This window comes from Vombatus ursinus, unplaced genomic scaffold (genome assembly GCF_900497805.2).
Source record: "Vombatus ursinus unplaced genomic scaffold, bare-nosed wombat genome assembly UNPS02014768.1, whole genome shotgun sequence".
NCBI classification, from domain to species: Eukaryota; Metazoa; Chordata; class Mammalia; order Diprotodontia; family Vombatidae; genus Vombatus; species Vombatus ursinus.
In genome coordinates, this window is record NW_020954546.1 from 19,038,453 (window position 1) to 19,061,656 (window position 23,204).

At 43.5% G+C, this 23,204-nt stretch overlaps 1 protein-coding gene across 3 annotated transcripts in view; it reads right to left on the bottom strand.

Annotated features, from left to right (window-relative positions):
• TYW1 (tRNA-yW synthesizing protein 1 homolog) overlaps nt 1-23,204 on the bottom strand; it is a 242,919-nt gene that overhangs the window by 113,342 nt on the left and 106,373 nt on the right. For all 3 annotated transcript variants that reach the window (XM_027862445.1, XM_027862446.1, XM_027862447.1), the window contains exons 12-13: nt 21,605-21,782; nt 748-883 (exon numbers count right to left, since the gene is read on the bottom strand). In XM_027862445.1, coding sequence (XP_027718246.1) covers nt 748-883; nt 21,605-21,782 — 314 coding nt within the window. The remainder of the gene's footprint in view (nt 1-747; nt 884-21,604; nt 21,783-23,204) is intronic.

The window sequence follows — 23,204 nt, forward strand, 5'->3', positions numbered from 1 at the left end:
TATTCCACATAGAGATGAGCACAGTGCCATGCACCCACACACACACAAGGATACTGGGTGAATGGATGAACAAAGGAGGAGGATGAAAATGGAATGATCATTTGGAAAATAAAAAAAGGAAAAGAGCAAGCCAGTAAGGAAAAAGCCCTGGGCTTAGGGCCAAGGTTCTGCCTCTGCTATGACCTCGGTGTGGGACCTCAAAAAGTCACTTCAACTTGCCCAGCCTCGACTTCCTAATCTGTAAAATGGAGATCATTCTTGTAAGGCCCAGGGCAGTAGTTACACTCCAATGAGGTAATGGGCTGAACACACATCGTGGGATTGTGCTGGCTGAGGAGTCAGGAAGACCTCTGCCCATCCTGGCGAGGTGACCCCAGGCCACTCTTAGCACCCTCAGTGGCCTAGGTAGCTCTCTGAGGCTAGAAGACACAAATAAGATGTCAGCCAGCACCGGAAGGGGGAGTCCCTTATACCCCTGAAATCATGGGACCAGTCGCCATGTCAGTCTTTATATCATGGGAGGAAGAGCCAGATTTGGAAAAAGAGGACACAGGTTCAGAACTCAGCTCTGCTACTTGTTGAATGACCCTGAGCAGGAGGCTTGATGTTTCTGAGTCCCGGTTATTCCAGTGACAAAATGAGGAGGTTAGACAAGATGACCTCTAATGGCCCCGGGATCTGAACTTTTTGAGGCATAACAGACGTGACAGGTACGAGCTACTGGTCTGACATTTTCTCAGCACATACCTTTGCGGCCAAGGCTCTTAAACTGTTGAGGAATCTTTGCCAAAAATCCTTAAAGAGCGGTCGATCAATTTTCTTCAGGCTATCTTTGGTGCTGGCATCCACACTGACGTATAGCTGGGTAACTGGCTCCAGGTTCCTTGGAAATGGAAAGGAAAAAGGAAAAAGAAAAGGAGAAAGGAAAGGAAAGGAAAGGAGAAAGGAGAAAGGAGAAAGGGAAGGGAAGGAAAAGGAGGAGAAGGAGAAGGAGAAGGGAAGGAAAAGGGAAAGAGAAAAGGTTACTTTTGCAAGCCTCTCATGAGGTCAAGGCTAGAGTTTTTAACAAAGGGAAATTAAACCTTTCTCCATATTCATGGGCTTCCAGCTACTCCCAGAATCCACAGGGATAGCTCTTATCCATGGTAATGCTGGCTGTCAAAAGGTACAAAAAGGTAGGAGGAAGACCTAAAATCATTCCAGAAAGATGGCAACAACGAATCAGTGAGTCAATGAATTAACTGAAATGGCATCTATTAAGCGCTTGCTCCATGCCAAGTACTGAGCTAAGCCCTGTGGATACAAAAAGAAAAAGGAGAGGTGGCCAGAGGCAGGCATTTTGGAACTTTGGAAAGTTATAGGGATAGTATGTGGAGTCACGGGAGGAGACTCCTCCCTAATTTCAAACAGCGACAAGATGACAACTAAGGTCTTACTTGAGAGGTGGAAGGGACAGCCACAGAATCCAACCCCACAGACAAGGGATCACGTTCTCCCAGCCTGAGGAATGGTTATCCAGCCTCTGCTTAAAGACCGCCATGGGTAAGGGAACTCACTGACTCCTGAGGCAAACCATCCCACTTCTGGACAGCTCTCACCGTGGGGAAGCTTCTTCTGACACTTCAAACACTTACAGACAGACATCACGTTACCCCCGCCCCAAGGCCCCCGCCCCGAGTCTTCTCTTCCTCCACAGCCAATCCCTTCCACCAGCGCTTCCATGGCAGGATCTCAAGGCCCTTCCCCATCCTGATTATCTTCCTCTGGACACTCTCCAGATTGTCAACATCCTAATGTCCTAAACTATAATGCCCAGAACTGTACATGTGATGATATAAAAGAAACTGGGGGGCAGCTAGATGGCACAGTGGATAGAGCACCGGCCCTGAATTCTGAAAGACCTGAATTCAAATCTGGCCTCAGACACTTGACAATTACTAGCAGTGTGACCCTGGACAAGTCACTTCACTCCAATGCCTCAAAAAACAAAAACAAAACTGGGCCTAAGTTGAGGCTCAAGCATGAAAATTTCTGCCTACCCCTCCCTGGCTTCCTTTAAACTAATGGAACTAAATCCCAACTAAAATCCCACCCTCTATGGGAAGGCTTCCCCAATCCCTCTTAATTCTAGGGCCTGCCCTCTATTAATTATTTCCTATTTATCTGGCATATGGCTTGTTTCATACACACACACGTCTCCCCCGTTAGATTGTAAGGTCTTTGAGGGCAGGGCGGGGACTGTCTTTCGCTTCTTTTTGTATCTCTAGCACTTAGCACAGTGCCTGGCACATAACAAGAACTTGATAAATGTTTAGTGATTGAATCATTTCATTGTTTGACCACCAAGGCACACCTGCAGGCATCCCAGTAATACTGAGAAGCCCCAGGGGACAAAAGTTAATGCAACCAAAACAGCTGCCATGTCCAAGACCTGGTACTGCTGAAAAAGCCTCTTAGACCAACAGGGTCAAGTCAACTCACGTCAATTCAACAAAGAATCATTAAGCTTCTATTAACATGAAGACCTTTCTGCAAGGTCCCAGAGGTAGGAAAAAGAATACGATACGGCTCCTGACCCAGTGGGGCTTGCGAACAAGCAGTGGGGGCACAGCCACTGCCCAAATCACTCTTAACAAAAAGGGGAAGGGGACAAGTGCTTCAGAAAGGCACAAATGATGTGTTCAGCAAGGAGGATGCAGAGAGATCTCTTCCGATAAAAGATTCTCTGTCTACGCTTCCTAGGCCCCTCTTGACAAGATCAGCTGTTCCCAGGTGAGTCACCAGGAGAGTAATTTTGACTGATGATTTTGATTATTTGAACTCCTAAAACTGCTCACAAATAGATACTTGTGTTCTCTTAGCTTTCACTCACTAAAAGTTAAGATAAACAAATCCTGTAAGCAAGTGAAAAAATCTGCCAACTAATGATGTGAACCTATCCGCAAAGCCGGTATACAGATGGAACTCTTGCAAGGATCAGGAATATTATTCTATTTGCCAAACACACAAAGGAATGGCACGCCATTACTTTAAAAAACCATTAGTCCGTCTTATCGTCCTTACACAGGCACTTCATCCATTTGGGTAACAAGCTATGCTACCTTAACTCAACAATATTTTTGTTTTTTAATGGAAAGGTTACAGAATGCCAGTCTAAATGGATACTTGCTACTGACAATGAAAGGTGTTTATCTTGAGGGTGCCTGGTGGAAAATGAGAACTATTTCATCATAACTACTTGGGTTGTGAACAGTAAAATCCAGGAGAGGTGATTATTTAACAATCAGTCTCTTCTCTAGTACTTATCGGAGAAAAAGAGATGCCCGTATATCCAAGGCAATGGCCACACCAGAGAGTTCCCTGTCTGGAACGATCATTCCTAAGGAAGACTACCAGAGACTGTCATCCCAGTCAAGGTAAGACATATTTATGGATGAATTCTAAGACTGACACGGTGCAAACAAGGTAACCCTTGATGCAGATGGCAGGAGAACAGAGGAGCACAGAGGGAGGTAATCCTTGGAGACATTTCACTCAGATAGGGAGGCTTGCTAAGAAATAGAGAGATAACTGTTGTGGGGTGGGGAGGTCTGGCTGCCGGCAGAAGAAAGAGAAGGTCTGAAGGGAATAGGATGAGCCTCCTTGATTTCATCTCTGCCTAGCAATTGCTTCACTGCTATTCACAAGGAAGAAGCTATTCATTTGCCTGTCTTGCCTTATTATTGTAATCCAAAAGACAGAACGAAATCATTTTAATTAAAAAGTACAATCTGAAAATTACCATAATATCCCATACAGTTATATTTAACACCTATGTGACAGGCTCTCAAAACGTTTATAGAATTTTACATTTCAGACCTGCTTACAGTTGATCCCTGAGATAAATGAATGAGGAGTACAGAAAAAGGACAGCAGGGTTCCCAAACCAAAAGCCAATCTCCATTAAAAAAAAAAAATTACAAATCTGAGCATGATTGTTTCAATGACATGCATACTGATAAACTCAAATCACTGAGTTGCTAGCAGTCATTTATTCTTGCAACAGCAAGACCAATGCTTTCGCGACTATTCAAGACACTGGGTTGTCTTCCATCCCATGGAGGATATGGCCACACACAAACAAGACTATGATGTCCCCAGTTTCACTGGTCGGTGGAAAGAAACCCAAGCAAAAAACCAAATATGCAATTACTACTCATGAAGGCAATGATAATGGTGATTAGGTGATGATTCTCTATTGCTACAAGGATTAGAGAATACTTTCCCCATTCGGTCTCATTTGGTTATAAGTAAAAACTAGGCCACAGATAGTAAAGTCTAATGAGGAAGGAGGCTGCTGCAGGTACCCCCCTGGACTGTGACCTTCTTTAGGGCAGGGATACAGCTGTGATTGGACAGCTGCCAAGCCAGATGCAACCATGACTTAGTCTGGCATATCAATTCAGGCACTAACAGGTGGGGTAAAAATAGAACGATGTTTGCTATTATTGTGAGGAGTAGCAAATACATGTTGCTCTCTCAGGCTAATGATGGGACATGGGAGGGAGGCTATGGGTTGATAGCACTACACTGGTGATTTAAGGGATAAAAAGTCACAAGTCCTCAGTTCACATGCCTCTCAGAGGCAGAGGAAACAAGGAGTTCCCAGGTGGCATCATGAGATTGTTTTCTGTCTCATATCTTTACAACCAGAGTCCCTGCGCTAGAGTCTGGTCCCTGCAGAAAGTTAGACTTGACGGGGGTCTGGGGTAGCCAAGGGTACTTATGAGGACAATGAACATAGGAGCTATTCCCAAGGCCTCTCAGAGGTGGTACCTTCCATAGATAAAAGGTATGCGGTCTGAGACAAAGCCTCCAAGAACTCTGAAGAGCTAAAACTCAGAATGGTAGGGCTGAGGAAAAGCACTGGCTGGACAAACTAAATCAGGGAGGCCTGCTTGTCCCACAACTGGGGTGGTAGCTCAAGAAGTCCATGCTACAGTCTGATCAAAAGGACTCAGCTCCTGACAAAGGTGATGGACTTGGGGCCAGAGAGAGACAGACATTTCTGGACGTGGCCAATGAATTTGTTCTATACACATTTGTGACAAGGGTTTCAGTTTTTCTTTTTCTTTTTCTCCTTAAAGCATGGGGAAGACTATGGAGGCAGAGCCAAGAGGGCAAAAACCCAAGCCAGAATCCAGCCAAACTCTCCCAACATTCCCTTCCAAACAACTTTAGCATAATGCCTCCATCAGATTTTGGAGTGGCAGAGCCAACAAAAGCTCAGAGACAGACAGTTTTCCCACCTAAGACAACCTAGGCGGTCCAAGACAGTGGCAACAGCAGCTTCGGGAGCTCTCCAAGTTGGTAAGGAGAATGGTCAGAAAGAGATTACAGGGGACCCTTTGTTGGCACTGATTGGCAGCTCTGCTGCCCATAAGCAACTCGGGGTCACAGTTGCAGGGCAGAAAGGAGCATTTGTGGTCACTCACAAGGGAGCAGGGGCCCTGGTCACTGTTCCAGAGCCAAGAGGAGTGCTAGCACTTGTAGCTGCAGAAGAGAAGAGGTCCTTCTTTGGTAAAGACCAGAGCACAGGCCAAGAGAGCAGTGACCATCCCTCTCCCCAGATCACACCAACTTGGAAACAGCAAAAACTTGCAGACCCCTAGAGCTAGTTCTGAAAATGGCAACACAGAAAGACCCTGAAGCTTGACACAGTACTTCCCCAACCCCAGGGTGAACAGAGCCAACTTTAACATAAAATTCCAAGTGAAGAAAGAGGCTGAGAAAATGAACAATCAATAACAAAAAAATAAAATAAAATAACTTGACCGTAAAAAACTATTACTGTGGCAGGGAAGACCAACACAAACTTAAAAGACAACAATGTGAAAACAGCTACAAGCAAAGCATCAAAGAAAAATGCTCACTGAACCCAAGGCCAGCAAGAATTCCTGGGGCAGCTAGGTGGCGCAGTGGATAGAGCACTGGCCCTGGAGTCAGGAGGACCTGAGTTCAAATCTGACCTTAGACACTTGACACTTACTAGCTGTGTGACCCTGGGCAAGTCACTTAACCCCATTGCCTAGCCAAAAAGCAAAAAAAAAAAAAAAAAATTCCTGGAAGTTAAAGAAAACCATAAGTGCAGCAGTGGAAAAATTGGGAAAATGAGTGATTCTCTTATAAAAAGAGAATTAACAGCTTGATAAAAGAGGCATAAAAAATACTGAAGAAAATATCGCCTTAAAAAACAGAATTGGCCTATTCATAAAAAAAAAAAGGCATAAAAATTCAATGAAGAAAGCAACTCTAAAAAGCAGAATAGGCCAAATGCAAAAATGGGCATAAAAGCCCGCTGAAGAAAATAATTCCAACTCAGAATTGAGCAAGTGGAAGCTAATGGCTCCATGAGACAACAAGAAATGATAAAACACAGTCAAAAAATGAAAAAATAAAAGAAAATATGAAATATCCCATTGGAAAAAAACAACTGATCTGAAAAAATATATTGAGAAGATACAGTTTAAGAATTATTAAATTACCTGAAAGCCATGATCCAAAAAAGAGCCTAGACATCATCTTTCAAGAAATTATAAAGGAAAACTTTCCTAATATCTTAGATCCAGAGAGTAAAATAAAAATTGAAAGGATCTACCAACTACCTCCTGAAAAAGATCCCAAAATGAAAACTCCCAGAAGTATTAAAGTTAAATTCCAGAGCTCCCAGGTCAAGGAGAAAATATTACAAGCAGCCTGAAATAAACAATTCAATTATCATAAAACCATGGTCAGGATCACACAAGATTTAGCAGCTTTCATGTTAAAAGAGCAGAGGACCTGGAATATGATATTCCAAAGAGCAAAAGAGCTAAGATTACAACCAAAAATCACCTACACAGAAAAACTGAGTATAATCCTTCTAGTGGAAAAAAAAAATGGATATTTAATGAAACAGAGGACTGTCAAGCAGTCCTGATTAAAAGATTAGAGCTGAACTGAAAATGTGACTTTCAAACAGAAGACACAAGAGAAGCATAAAAAGGTAAATATGAAAGAGTAATTATAAGAGTCTCAATGGAGTTAAACTGTTTACATTCCTATATGGGAGATGATGCATGTATGTGGGCAGTTAGGAGTCTGCATAGATAGAGGGCACAGGTATGAGTCCATTATGTTGGGATGATCTCCAAAAACAGAATATAGGGGTGTGAAAAAGAGATGCACTAGGAGAAGGGAGAAGGGGGAAGAGAGAAGTAGAGTGGGGCAAATTTTCTCACAAAAAGGAGGCGTGCAAGGAAGAACACTTAGAGTGGAGGAGAAAATGGGGGAGGCGGGGTAATGCTTGAACCTCACTCTCATCAGAATTGGTTCAAAGAGGAAAGAATATATACAAAGTCAGCTGGATATAGAAATTTGTCTTACCCAACAGGGAGAGAAAAGGGGAAGGAGATAAAGGGGAGTACAGATTGGGGCATTCAGTGGTCAGAAGCAAAACAGACTTTTGAGGAGGGATAGGAAAAAAAGGAAGAGAGAGGAATACACAGAGGAAAATGGGATGAGGGGATAAATACACAGTAATCATAGCTGTGGATGTGAACAGGATGAGCTCACCCACAGAAGGGAAACAGGCAGAAGAACGGATGAGAAACCAGAATCCAACCATAGGTTGTGTGCAAGAGACACACTTGGGACAGCTAACACACGGGCCGGAGCAGAGTCTACTAGGCTCCAGCTGAAGTGAAGATGGCAAGGGTGGCAATCATGATCTCAAATGAAGCCAATCAGGGAAATTGCATTTTGCTAAAAGATATCATAGACAATGAATTAATATCCAAAAAGTTTACAGGGAGTCCTCTGATAAAGGCCTCTTTCTCAAATATACATGGAACTGAATCAAATTTATAAAAAAAAAAAAGTGATATATGGTCAAAGGATATGAACAGGCAGTTTTCAGAACAAGAAATCAAAGCTATCTATGGTCATATGAAAAAATACTCTAAATCACAACTGATTAGAGAAAGGCGACTCTGAAGCACCACATCACACCTATCAGAAATGACATGCTGGAGGGGATGAAAGAAAATAGGCACATTAATAAACTGTTGGTGGAGTAGTGAACTGGTCCAACCATTCTAAAGAACAATCCAGAACTATGCCCAAAGTGTTATAAAACTGGGCATATCCAGCAATACCACTGCTACTAGGTCTACACCCCAAAAAACATCAAAGAAAAAGGAAAAGAAGCTTTATGTACAAAAATATTTATGGCAGCTCTTTTTGTGGTCGCAAAGAATTGGAAATTGAGAGGATGCCCATCCACTGGGGAATGGCTGAACAAGTTGTGGTATATGAATGTAGTGGAATACTACTGTTCCATAAGAAATGATGAGCAGGCGGATTTCAGAAAAGCCTGGAAAGACTTACATGAACTGATGCTGGGTGAAATGAGCAGAAACCAGGAGAACACCGTACACAGTAACAGTAACATTGTGCGATGACCAACTTTGACAGACTTAGCTCTTCTCAGCAATGCAATGACCTAAGACAATTCCAAAAGACTCATGATGGAAAATGCTGTCCACATCCGGAGGAAGAACTATGGAGTCTACGTGCAGATCGAAGCATACTATTTTCTCTCTCTTTTTTGGTTGTTTTTGTGTTTTCTTTCTCATGGTTTTTCCCTTCTGTTCTGATGCGTCATTCACAACATTACTAATGTAGAAATACGTGCAATATAATCGTACGTGCATAGCCTATATCAGATTGCATGCCATCTCGGGTGGGGGGAGGGGGATTCAGAATTCAAAAGCTTATAAAAGTGAATGTTGAAAACTAAATATAAATAAATAAATAAATTTAGGGGGAAAAAAAGGAATGATGAGCAGGATGGTTTCAGAAAAACATGGCACGACCTATATGAACTGATGCAAAGTGAAAAGATCATTGTGCACAGTAACAGCAATGTTGCAACGATGATCAACTGTGAAAGACTTGACTACTCTGAGCAATACAGTGATCCAAGACAATTCTAATGGACTCGTGATGAAAAAAAATCATATCCACCTTCAGAGAGAACTGATGAACTCTGAGTGGAAACTGAAGTATAATTTTCTCACTTTATTTTTTTTTTTGCTTTTTTTGTGAAATGGCTAATATGGAAATATATTTTACATGATTTCACATGTATAATTCATATTTTGTTTGCCTTCTCAGTGCATAGGGGTGGGGTGGTGAGGAGGGAGAGAATATAGAACTCAAAAAAAATTTTTAATGCTTAAAATAAATAATAAATATTTTTTTTTTACTAGCCATGTGACCCCGGGCAAGTCACTTAACCCCAATTGCCTAAAAAAAATTAAATTAAATTAAAAAAAATAAAATTAATATTTTTTTAAAAATAAACCTGGGGGAAGGGTGAGAGGGACAGGAAAATAGATCTTTGTCCATTTAAAAATAATTTTAATTTTTTTTAAGGATGCAAAAGATACTTTTGGTACAGAATACAAAAGGCTGATCTTTAGAGAGTGTGCCTTGCTCTGAGTGCTAGGCTCAGCCTACAGAACATCCATGCTATGGTTTGGAGTAATGGTAACACTATGGGATAAACAGCTCTTTTGACCTAAGAAACTGAAGTGAAAAACCAACTAGGCTCTTACTAGTGACAAATGTGATGACTGATGATGATTGATGATGATGATGATGATGATTGGGTGATAGTTCTCTATTGCTACATGGGTTAGAGAGTACTTTCCCTATCCTGTCTCATTTGGGTATCACTATACTGTTGCATTTTACAGATGAAGGAACTGAGGCTCAGAGAGGATGGAAGCCATGCTCATGGCCATAGAGTTAATAAGTGTCAGAAGCAGGACTTTAACCTTTCCCTCTTTAAGTCCCCCAGTTGCCCCTCCCCTCTGATTAGAGGGAGCAGCATTCAAGTCTTCCCAAAGTCTTCCTTTAGAGAAGGCTCAGAACTTTGCAGATAACTCCCCATTTTCCATCAGCAGCTCTGCTTGGTTTTGACTCAGAGGAACATCATTCTTCTAGTCCCCCACCCCCTTTTTTCAGATTCTTTTTGTGTATTGTCTTCCTCCATTAGATTATAACCTCCTTGAGGGCAGGAATTATCTTTTTTTTTTCTTATTTGTATCCCCAGGGCATAGCACAGTGCCTGGCACATAGTAGTACTTAATAAATGTTTACCAAATTTCATTGAACTGAACCAGATCTTCTGATTTCAAGTTCAGTGGGCTACACATTCAACTATATTACCTCTTTAAAATCTGGTCGTAAAGAAAAGAGATAAAATCTGAGAGACTCCTTGGAACAGATTCTGCCCTTTACTGTTTTCCTAGTCCTATTGACATTTCTGAGATGAAAACTTGTCAAATATTAGCTGAGGAAAGGCTCATAGCAGAGATACCTTTCAGATGGGCAGGCAGCTTCTGAAAGTTATCATGGAGCATGGCCCTGAATAGCAAGAGATCTTTAGGACTGTGCATCTCCAAGCTCCCTCCTAATCTGATAAGGCTCCTCCTTGGAAGTGGTCACAAGCTTGTCAGTTTTTCCAGGTGAAAGGGAGAGGTGAAAAATCAAAGGGACAAGAATTGACTAAAATGACAACTGGTGCCATGGTATCCATCATCAAAATACATTTCTGTGTATACATACATAATCTATCCACACATGTGCCACATGGAGCCATTTGCCCGACATGAACTGTAAAAATGCAATCCAATACTTTTGCACCTCTTATAAGTCAAATAAAAATTAAAAGGGCTCATGTTGCTAAGGAAGCATTTCAGAACTTTATTAATAAGTATAATTTAAGGGGCCCTTACTTAGTGACCTATTCATTGAGATAGAAGTAAATTACCCTGTTTAAAAAACCATATCCTCATTTTCTGGGGGAAGATGCCACAGAAGGCAGCACAAGGTTTCCAAAGTGGTTTTTCCCAACTGTTCTGCATTGGTTGTTTTATAGCCACAAAAGGCAAAGGGGCTGAGTTTTTTGAAAAATAGAAAGACACCTAGTATATCAGGGTGCTAGAAAGATCCACAATATCAAGAAATTTGTGTTTTTAAAAAGTTTTAAAATATCTTCCTTTGCCCATTAATTGGCAAAAACTGCTTTAAAAATGATTAAATCACATGGTCATGGAGCTGGTGGCAAACAGGCATTCTACTCCATCATTATGTCTGTATCTGATAGGAACAACCTCTTTGGAGAACCACGGGCAATATACAACAATAATCATAAAATGGACGATCCCCTTCAGCCCAGCAATACTAGTCTTGGGAATTTACACCAGTGAGAAATCATTCATTTGGTCCCCTACTCTATTCCAATCAGTATCAACCAATTCCATAGGGGCAGTGATTATAAGTTCTGTCCCAGAACTGTGAGCTGCAGATTGTAAGATCACTTGTGTAATCATGGGAAGCTAACTAGAGGCCCTCCACCCTTGTTTTTCCTTATCATAGTGACCAAGCTCAGTGTGGCAGAGGTGACTCAATTACATGGAAAGTCTTCCAATTTATTTTTGTACCTCTGGACCATTCTCTTTTGTCCAACATGAGCAGGTGACCATCTTATGACCACTTAGCCAGTGGAGATGCCCCATGCTTCACCCAATCTGCGACCCCACTGCTGATATGTCATTTTTGGCCCTCAAAAACAAGGTCTATCAACCAATGAGAGTCTGTATTTTACTATGCCTCCTCTGCATATTTGGGTATCAAACTCTATAAATACAAGTCCTGGAAGAAGGGGGCATTGCAGATCTCAAGGAAGATCTGAGGACCACTTTAAGAGAGGGGACCATGGACCCTTTTATAAAGTGCCATTGGCTCAGTGCTCTGCCTCAGTCCCTTTTATTGCAGGTTGGACAATTTTAATCCCCATACTCCAAGAATATAATTAAAAGGGAAAAAAGGACCTATGTGCACAAAAATTAGTCACAGTCACTTTATTTGTAATAGTGAAAAACTGGAAACAACTTCCTGGCCAACCCCTCCCCCCCTCCTATATTCCAGCCCTGATCCCCATCTTTCCCATCCCTACTAGTGAAATTCTGGCTTCTGCTTTGGGGATGCCAGACTCTGCGGGAGGAAGCTGAGCCTCCATCTCATTTCACCCAGAACTGGGCCTCCACGTTCCTTCTGGACAGACCCCACACTGCCGCAGACACACCCTGCCCCTCTCCAGCTCTCCTGTATCTGCTTCCTTCTCCCATTAGAACGTAAGCTCCCTAAAAGCAGGGGCTGTCTGCTACTTTTCTTCATATCCCCAGCACTTAGCACAGTGCCTGGCACATAGGAAGTGTGCTTTATCTATCGACGTAACTAACAAGCAGATGATGCTTAAATAAATTATGATGTATTCCTACAACGTATTACTGATATGCCATAAAAATCACCATAAAAATATGAAGAATATGATGAGATGTGGAAAACCAAGCAAAGTGATGCAAAGTGAGATGAGCAAGTCGAGTCAAGTCCATAAGTATTTATTAAGCACCTACTGTGTGCTGCGCACTGGACTAAGCACTGGGGAAACAAAGAAAAGCAAAAAGCAGTCCCTACCCTCAAAGAGCTCCCAGTCTGGTGGAGGAGACAAGATGCAAACAACTATGTACAGGCAAGCAATGCACCAGATAAATAAGAAATAATCGACAAAGGGAAGGCATGAGCATTTGAGGGGGACTGGGAAAAGCGTCTTGTAGAAGATGAGATTTAATGAAGACCTGAAGGCAGCCAGGTAAGCCTGGAGGTGGAGATGAAGGAGAATATTCTGGGCAGGGGGGGACAGTCAGAGAAAATGTCCAGAATCAGCAGATAGAATGTCATATGGGAGAAATAGCAAGGAAGCCAGAGTCCCTGGATCAAAGAAATATGTGGAAAAGGGTCAGGTGTAAGAACACTGAGAAAGTCAGAAAGGAACAGAATATGAAGGGCTTTAAACACCAGAGGATTTTCTTTGATCACTGAGGTGATAAGAGCCAATGGAGTTTATTTAATAGGAAGCAGGAGGGTTCAGGGGTGATGTGGTCAGACTTGGCTTTAGACAGCTAAATGGAGGACTGAAGTGGGGAAAGACTTGAGGCAAAAAGACACCCTCCTCCCCCCAGCAGGCTACTGCAATAGTCCAGGCATGAGGGGCTGAGAGCCTGCACCAAGAGGGTGGCTGTGTCAGAAGAACAAAGGTGGAGTACATGAGAGCTGACAAAGGCAGAATCAACAGAATTTGGCTGATTGGACGTAGGGAGTGAGTGAGAGTGAGGAGCTGAGGATGAGCCCTAAGCTGGGAGCCTGAGGGACTGGGAGGATGGGGTGTCCCAGACAGTCAGAAGGACGTCAGGAAGAAGGCAGGACATGGAAGGAAAAACAATGAGTTAGGTGTTTTGAACATATTGAGTTTAAGATGTCAATGGGACATTCAGTGAAATATCTACTGGGCAGCTGGAGATGTAAGCCTAGAGGCTGCAAGCAAGGTTAAGGGATGGATGAGGAGATGTGAAGGTCATTATCAGACAGATGATAATTGAATCCAGGAGAGCTGATGAGATCACCAAGCAAAATAATACAGAGGGAACAGAGAAGTGGACCCAGGACAGAGCTTTTGGGGTTACCCGTGGTCAGCTGGGTGTAAAGTGGAAAAGAATCCAGCACAGGAGACAGAGAAGCAGCAGTCAGACAGGCAGGAGGAGAACCAGAAGAGAACAGAAGATCATGAAGAAGAGGGTGACTGACACACAGAGTCCAAGGCTGCTGGAGACAGTGGCAGAAGGCATCTGAGTAATAGCAAGGGAGCCCTTGGAGCGTGGCCTCAATGGGAGAGCCAAAAAAGAAGACACATTCTGCCTATCTATACCTCCATTGTTTCAGGATGCATAATTGGTACTTCACGGACTGTGTGGATACTCCCTCCACCAACACAGAATGTGACCCCCTAAAACTTACTGTGATGTTTTTCCAGATTTCCTATGACCAAAAAATTCGCCACAGAGCAGCCAAACTGATAAGGCAATCCAAACTTGGCCAAGCTGGCTTTGGACAAGAGTCCCTCAGACAGGGCCCATTACGGAAAACTTAACCAGCTTGGTAGAATCCACCGCAATGAGTACACCCTGTGGGAAGCACCCCCAAGAAGGAATGAAGTCACCTCCATGCCACAAGGAAACATCAGAGTAGGATCCCAGAGGTGATACCACTGCCACCACATAAAAATCAATGAAGACAACAAAACTTTCTAAGTCCAAAAATGGATGGGGGCATTAGAATAACCTTTTATTGCTCTTCATTTTATATTATATTTTTTCTAAACAGAATATAGCTTGGCTTCTAAGCTTTTATGTGGAGATTTTGTTCCCAGTTTGTTTGTAACCGGTGAGAGTATGTATTTCATGCATGGTGAAATGGTGGACATAGAGCAGCAATGAAATAGATGACCTGGAACCAGAAGATGTCAGCTGAAATCCTGGCCCTGCTAGTCACTTATAGTGGACCTGTGTAAACCTGGACAGGTCACTCGGAGTCTGTGAGCCTTGGCTTTCTCACCTGTTAAACGAGGGGGCTAGAACAGGCCATTGATGGATGCAGCTGGAGGGGCCTCGTTTCTGAGCCATCCCTCAGCCCCCCCCACTTGCCAACTGAGTTACTGGGAAAAATAAATGTGTCAAGCCCCAGGGCATGCAGAATGATTGACAGTTTTCTGGTAACTGCTACAGATTCTAGCAGCCAAACTGGTTGGCAGGATGAGAACCACTCAGAAGTTGGAGAGAGACAACCAGAACATCTTACTTCCACTGACTCTGGGGGGAGAGCACCAGGACTCTGGCAGGGAGGGGCTTCCACCCCAGGAGCCCCCAGATGTGGGGACCATGCGACTCTGGGTGCTCCCACACCTCTTGGAGATTCCTCACATTGTGCTTGTCACGTGCATGCTCCTGAGGAAGGAGTGGCCCTCAGGAATGTCCCCACGGAAGGGATGGGGAGTACCAGGCATGTATTGTCCCACGTTCCCTGTCAGGGGGACCATAAGTCAAGAGTAAGAAAATCACCCCCAGAGTGAGCCTGGGTCCCCATCTTATCTGACAGTCTTTGCCACAGGGGAAACACAACATAGTCCCTCTCCGTCTCACATACACATACATACCTGTGGTGTCTTCTCACAGCCTGCCACCACTTCTCTGAGAGAACAAAGCAACAGCAAATCATACAGCCCTGAGTGTCATATCTGAAAGGAATCTTAGGAACCATCTCACCCGATCCCCTCCTTCTACAGCTGAGGAAGATGCGGCCTTGGGTGCCTGGCACACAGCAGGCACCGAGTAGCGCTTATGCAAAGTGATGGAGACAATGCCTTGCCCATGACAGCACAGCTTTCAGTGACAGATCTTCTGCCGCCCTCCCTGTACGGTGACCCTTCCACCAACACCACACAGAGACCAATCTCAGGAAACCATCTTATCTGACTCTAGGATGACTGACTCCAGGAGCCTGGGGGCTGATTTTCAGTTTCGACATCCCCAGGAGGCAACCATTCCACGACCTCAGGCTTTAAACTATACAAGCAGGCTTGTTCAATCAGACCATCATCTTTGAGGGAAAAGCCTCATAAACCTTAAGACAGAACTGCCAGCCCAGCCTGAATGAGCCTTCCGCTGCTCATTCAGATCTCAGATCTCCGGGTTCTCTGGACCACTTAACTAGCTAAGTTAACTCACATCGCAGGACATCTCTTTTCTGCACCCCCACAAGCTACAGAACTCTTCCTGCACTGTATTTAAATACTCAGAAAAGGGGACAAATCCTTTTTGTGGACAAACCAGGTTTTCATGTGCCTTCAATCTAGTCGACTCAGATACACAGGAAGTGCCTCGATATTTTAAGTCCAATAAAGCAGCCTTGGAATGTAGGACAAACTGGGTGCTTCCTGCAGTTAAAAGGCAGAGGGAGTGGTCCCAAAAGAAAAGTGTGATTTATCTAAGTGGTTTAGGCAAGCTTCAAAGCCTCTCATCAGCATATAATATTAACCTATCCACAGCAATCCAGAGTCATCCAGAGCTCAAAAACTCAGCGGTGAACTGTTGTAATTAAAATCCAAGCTACCTGGGCAGAAACCTCACCGTTTCTGTGACTCATCCATGAACTTAGCACAAAAACCTGAACACACTGGGGGAAGAACACAAGAGGAGAGGGCCAAAAAGTGGCTTCAATTTTGTTCTAGTCATTTTTAAAATCTTGTGCACTGTGCATTTCATTCATGCTCATCAAAAGTAAACATTTTAATATATAAAGAACGGCAAAAAGGACTGGATAAGTCATGGTGAGCTACTATTTAATACAGTTTGGTTCTTAGGCTACGTATGGGGAGAGAGAGAGAGCTACATATGTGTGCAAAGATTAGAGCTAACACATCTCATTCACCTTTGTATTTTCATCAGTGCTGAGGCACTGGGTAAAAATCCTATACTGTATGTAAAATGGATCATTTGGATTACATAATATTGACTTCAAGAGGCATCAAGTGCAGAAGGAGAGAAGAGGTGGGCCCTGTCTTTCTGGAGGTTACAGCAGAGTACAGAACTATGGCCACAATGAAATAAAGGAAATACCAAACAGACCCTAAGAAGTGCATGGTAGAAGCTCAAAGTATCCATGAGAGATCCAAGGAAGGAAAGGTCATTTCTGCCTGGAAGGAGGGATGGCAGATGGAGGAGGACCCACCTAAGCTGAGAGGTGGAGACCAGAGTGTACCAGTTTCAGGCAAAGGCATCAGCAAAGGCACACAAGGGGGAGAAAGGATGGAAGTTAGTCCAGCTTGACTGACCCGTAAAATATGGGGCGGGGGGGAGCATTTAGGATGAGAGGAAGACCATGAAAGACCATATTAAGGAGCTTGGAATTTACTTCATGGGCCCAAGGGAGCCCCTGAAAGGTTCAGAGTATGAGGACTGACACGATCAGATCTGCAAAGAAAGAAACAGACTCTGGCAGCTGTGTGAGGGATGGCTGAGAAGGGGCAGAGGACAGAAGAAGGGAGACAGGCAGGCAGTCACTGCAGTGCCCCACGCTGCTGGTAAAGGAGGGCCTGCTGTCAAATAGTAGCAATAAGAATAAAAACCAATCAATGAACAAGTATTTACCAAGCACCTACTATGTGCCAGTCACTGTGCCAGGAGGTGCTGGAGACACCAGCACAAAGAATAACACAATCTCACTCTCAAACGCTTCCGCTCTTAAGGGGGAGGCAGCGAAGCTATGTCTAAGTATATAAATACAAGAGAGCAAATAAAAACAAACACCTCAGAGTCTGGGAGGGAGGGAGGGTCTCAGCAGTAGGGAGGATCAGGAAAGGTTTCATGCAGAAGGTGAGGCTTGAGCTGTATCCTGAAGGAAGAGAAGGACTCCATGAGATGGAGACCAGGAGAGAGTTCATGGAACACGCTGTACGATCCACACAAGGGAGTCAGAGAAGCATGAGAAGACAGTCTAGAACTGATGCAGAGAAAAGCAAACAGAACTAGTGAATACTGCAAATGGGAAAAGCAACAACATACGATCCAAACTGAAGTAGATCAATTATAAAGAATGATCTTGGCCCTGAGGAAGAGGTAGGAGATGGCACATCCCTACCTCTTTGTTCAGAGGTGGGGACTACAGGTGCAGAACGTTTCACACAATGTCAGATTTTTTTAACGTGCTGGTTGGTTCTGCTGAACCACCTTTGTTCAGAGGTGGGGACTACAGGTGCAGAACGTTTCACACAATGTCAGACTTTTTTAACGTGCTGGTTGGTTCTGCTGAATTGTTTTACCTTCCTTTTTCTTCTTTGTTTGTACAACAAAGACTGCACTCTGGGAGAAGGAGGAGGCAAGAGGAATACACTGGAAAACAAAAGATACTAATGAAATTGACTTTTAAAGAGAAAAGTTAAGCAGAGCCAGGAGAACAGCAGTCAGGATGATTATAATAATATAAATAAAAACAATACCACAAGGCAGCCCATTTAGAGTAAGGAACAATCTCTGGGTAGCAAAGTCAGTCAGTCAATAAACATGCATTTATTAGGCACCTACAATGGGCCAGGCATGTTTCGAGGCCTGGAGATACAATAAAAAAACCACGACAGGCCCTGCCCTCAAGGGGCTCCCATTCTAATGGGGAGGGACCAGCACAGGCTCTATGCCAGGGCTTTAGCTTCCTTGTTTCTGTTTCCAGGGCAGGTTTGATAGGACAGAGAAGGGAGCAGAGTGCTAAGAAATGATAATGAGATAAAAACAAAAGGCATCAAATACTACTTTTTTTTTTTTTAATATGAGGCAATGGGGTTAAGTGCCCCGATTAAGTGACTTGCCCAGGGTCACACAGCTAGTGAGTGTTATGTGTCTGAGGCCGATTTGAACTCAGGTCCTCCTGATTCCAGGGCCAGTGCTCTATCCACCGCGCCACCTAGCAGTCCCCTCAAATACTACTTTTAAAAATCAAATAAAAATAAAATTCCCCAGGGACTCAAGCAGCACGAAGGCCCCCATCCCAGGCAGTCTTAACATGTGCCAAGTTCTTCCCTCAACAACAAATGAGCTCCTGCCTCCTCCCGCCCACTGCCACCTCTCCCTGGGGCCAGGACCCAGCTCTCACCGCCCAGGCGGACCACAGTGCCCCCAAAACATCCACCCAAAGGAAGAGAACATCCTCAGCAGCCCCCGCCTGTAGGCCAATAGGTACACCATTCCACACCCACTTCAGGCTTTCTTTCAAGGTAAGAATCCCTCAGAGAAAGCTTCTGGGTTCGTGTTCAAATTGCAGAGGGAAAAGCTTGGCTGGAATAAAGAGCCACAGCAGGCCTGCCCAAAGGACAAGAAAACACAAGACAGATCAACTCAACCATCTCCGTCTGCTCCACGAACCCACATGTCGGCTACAGGTTCAAGCAACAGCCAGCCGGGACCTGCTTCTGAGGCTGGAAGGAGGCTCAAGAGTCTAGTCTAACCACATCACCTCTTATGCAGGGGCTCTCACCCTTCTTGTGTCACGGACCCCTCCCTCTGCCAGTCTGGCAAAGCCTAGGGACCTCGTACATGCATAAAACAAAATGCAGGGGTTACAAAGAAAAGCAAGTCTATTAGAATACAGATACGAAAACATTAAAAACAAGTCTATGGACCCAGATTAAGACCCTTCCCCCACCAAAGAGGAAGAAATGGAGGCCCACAGAAGTTGTGGTCACACACTACTTTGACTTCATCAAAGCTGGGATAAAGTAAATTACTCTGAACCAAAACCCACAAGAGGTGTTAAAAGGCTACAAAAATCTCCTCTCCCTATGCTATGCTTGCCAAAGTCCTAAAGCACATTTTGGGTCACACTTATTCAGTATAATGTGGCCAAGCCTTTTATCTTTCACGTTGGAGGCGTGTGGAGGTGCCAATTAGTGCACCCAACATTAAACCCTTTCACCTAGCCCAATGAACAGGTCAGACCTCTCAGGAAGTCATCTCTCTAAACACACTCTTGCAAACCTAGAGGACAATGCCCTCCAAATGGGAAGAGTTGGTGCCCTTTTTACAGCTCTGCCTTGCTGGTAGTAGTCTGAGTTCCCCAAGAAACTTTTAAAAGAATTACGAAAATTACGTCATACGAGACCCGTTCCCCCCCTCCCAAAAAAATGTGCATATTTTTAAAAACACACATAAAAATTATACATGTCACATGACACAGAGCTGGTTACCACAAGAAAGTTCTCTCAGTCACATCCACAAACATCCGACCCCAAAAAAGGCACCAGAATCACCAACTGCATGAAGGGGCTCATGCTGGCACTGAACGCTAATTAACTTTTACACTGGCTACTGGGAGGGCCGCCTTACGGAATTTTACAACACCAGCATGGAGCTGGATTGCAAGAGCCAATGAACAGGGACATTCACTTTAAGAGAAATACTCATTAAGACCCACAACCTGGGCTGTTTTCTGCATGCTGCTGAAGCAAGTCTTTCCATCCTTATTTGGGCCATGTCTAGCCAGTTTCCTGAGAATCCAAAGAACAGAAACTTTGGGTCTAACGCCATAAATTCAATGAACTAATTTATCACTAGCTGCCTATCAGCATCAGTGGAGAGGATGTCTAAACCAAGAGTTCCCCACACCAATAAAATCACAGGTCCATACCTCCCCCAAACAAAAAAAAAAAAATTTTCATTAAATATAAAATCAGCCTCACACTGTTCTGTTAGAGCATGCTCCTGCTTAGAAAAATCATTTGTCTACCAGTGCCCCAAATATTAAAAGAACAAATCATGTTTCAAGGAGTCAAACTGCTCTTTCAGTCAGTTGTACAAAACGCATTGACTGATTTCACGAAATGTGTACAAAACGTCGTCATTCTGTGTATTTACAAAAAGCCACTGCTTCTAGAGATTGGGCAGCGGCCTCTTTTAGGGTGACATGACGCCAGCTGTGTTACATGGACAGTCAAACAGAGATTACCAGAGCTGGCCTAAGCATAAAGTGACCAAACCACACAAAGGAGTGAAGGTCGGTTAAAAAACCATCAAGAATTCTTTTTCTTAGAGAGGAAGTTGAATTTCTTTCTTTTTTTTAAATAGATAAGACATTTTACGGGTAAAGATGACAATCGGCAAAGGATGGGTGAAGTTGGATGCCGATTCTCATTGGATAGCTATTCTATGACAGTACTCTGTACATAGTAAGCACTTAATAAATGAGTCATTCATTCATTCATTCATTCATTCAATTGTAACAAGATTCTAACTCTCCCAGAGTACAAGGTATTTTGTCGTATATAAGATATGGGGGTTTTTTTTGGCCTAAAGTTAAAATATTTCCATACCCTAGACATAACAGAACCAGGAAGACAGCGTATGCCAGACCCTGCTAAGCTGATGGCAGCAGTGGCGACCACAATTTCTAGAGGAATCCTAGTCCTCTGCCACTCTGAAATTGGGGCAAGGTGAGAGAAGCAACCAAATATGAGTAGGTAAATGGAGATTACAGGACAAATAAGTCAAAATAATGATAAAGAAAAAGATTAATTAGTCCAGAAGCCAGAAAAATTATATATAACATATAGATGAATCATATATACAATGACTATAATATAAATGAAAAGAACATTAAAATGAAGGCAAATCCTGTCATAATTATAATAGCCAATTTGGACGCCAGTAAAAAGCTGAAGAATGGCACCTCGCTCCTTTCTTTCCTGGGGGGGGGGGGGAGAGATTAAGAATAGATGGGGAGGAGCCTATGGATTCAGAATGCTGCAAATGCCATCAGATAGGGACATCACTCTATCAATAGGCTTTATTTGAATTATTTTCCCCATTAAAAAGGAAGGCTTACCAGAGGGAGGGATAGGAAGTCAACTTGAAAATGGCAGTGATGAAAAAAACAAATCAATAAATATTTAAGTCATAAAAAAAAGAAAGAGAAGAGATCAATGGTTATTCTCTCATTGACTCCATATTGAACAAACACCCCATTTGTTACTAAGGTAGCTTAATTAGAGTTTGGACATCAGTCAAACACAGATTTGATTGGCAAGTCTGGCTAGGCCTAAGAGGCCTGAATAATCACCATCCCAAACAACCCTCACCTGATCTCCGTGGGAAACTGGGCATTGGTGACCAGGAAGCTGGAAATTCTATGTTGGTGAAGCAGTTTCAGGAAGCGGTTGATTTCTGGATACATGATGGGTTCTCCTACAAGTGACAGGGCACAATGTTTCACCTGCAGACCTTCCTCCAAGCGACTGGCTTTCACACCGGGAACTCCTGAGAAAGGCAGACAAGGAAGCTGACCCAACAGGGTAGATGGACACCAAAGACTTCTTGTCACTTCCTAACTGGACTGGACAAGGGAGACGGATTGCCAACTGATGCTGGATACTGCCAGGAAGAGGTGGTGGAAGCAATAACAGAAGAAAGAAAAAAGGCTTTCTTTGATTCAGAAAAATGTTTAACTATTACTGATTGATTAAATTAGGCAATATGGCTAGTCCCCGATTTTCTAACAGGCCATCTTCCTAAGTGATGTTTGTATCAGAAGGAGAAGCTCTCCCAGACGTATTCAATTCAATAAACATTTATTATGAACAAGACTGTGTAGCAGGGGACAGAGAGCTGACCTCAAAGACCTAAGACCTTGAGCAAATTACTAATCTTCTTAGTGCTTGAAGAAAATTGCAGAAAAGCTGTCAACGGCACTGAGCGAGGGCACTCCCTCACCTGGGAATTTCCTATAACACTGAAGTCACAGGACCAGGCCCAACCCCTATGGCCAAGGCACACTGCTAGGGACCGGGCATTTAAAGATGAAAACAGATGGTCTCTGACCCTGAGGAACTTACAATCTAAGGGGGAGCTATAGAGAGGGACACAAGTGCCCCCAAAGGAACACAGCAGATAATCTTGCATACCAAGTGCCTTTTTTTTTTTTTAACAGTGCCTAAGAAAAGAAACCTCTCTTCCCCTCCACATGAGAAGTCACTTCTCAGCTAACAAGCCTCCAGGAATTCTGAAACAAATCAATGTCTTCTCTATTTAGTGTAAGATTCCAGAGTCTGACTCCCCCGATTCAGATACCCACTGGCCCTAAATACAGGTTTATTTGGTAGACGATGGGATCAGACTATGCTCTAAGAAGATTATGCTGAGAGAGCAAGAGGAAGGATTGAAGGAGGAAAATGAGACTGCCTGCAGCCTGGCCTCCCGAAAATGCCTCCATCTTCAACGCCGCACTAGGGAGGATCAGAAATTAGCATCAGGCAAGTCTAAAACAGATGGACGATTCCTCCTGGTGAACCAAGTATCTACTGTAGAGCAAAATTACCTACATATTTCTGAAGAAATGATATCTTTGGAGACTAGGGATTGTTCCTGGAAGTGCGACGACACAATCCCTTTTAAGAATTTGCTGATGGGATCATTTTTTTCCTATTGTGATGCAGTTCAATGTATCGAGTGTAGGATGAAATGTGTTCCAGGTACAGGAAATAGACAGCCTGTGCAAAGGCCCAGAGATGGGAGATGGGCTATTATGCACATACACATGTGGCTCAAACAGAGAGCTGAGTGAAGGAAAGCAATGTGTATTACACCTGGAAATGGAGGCTGGAGTCAGGTTGCAGGGAGCTTTGAATGTCAAACAGAAGGATCTGGATTTCCCAGTGGGTTTTAACAATCTACCTAAAAAGA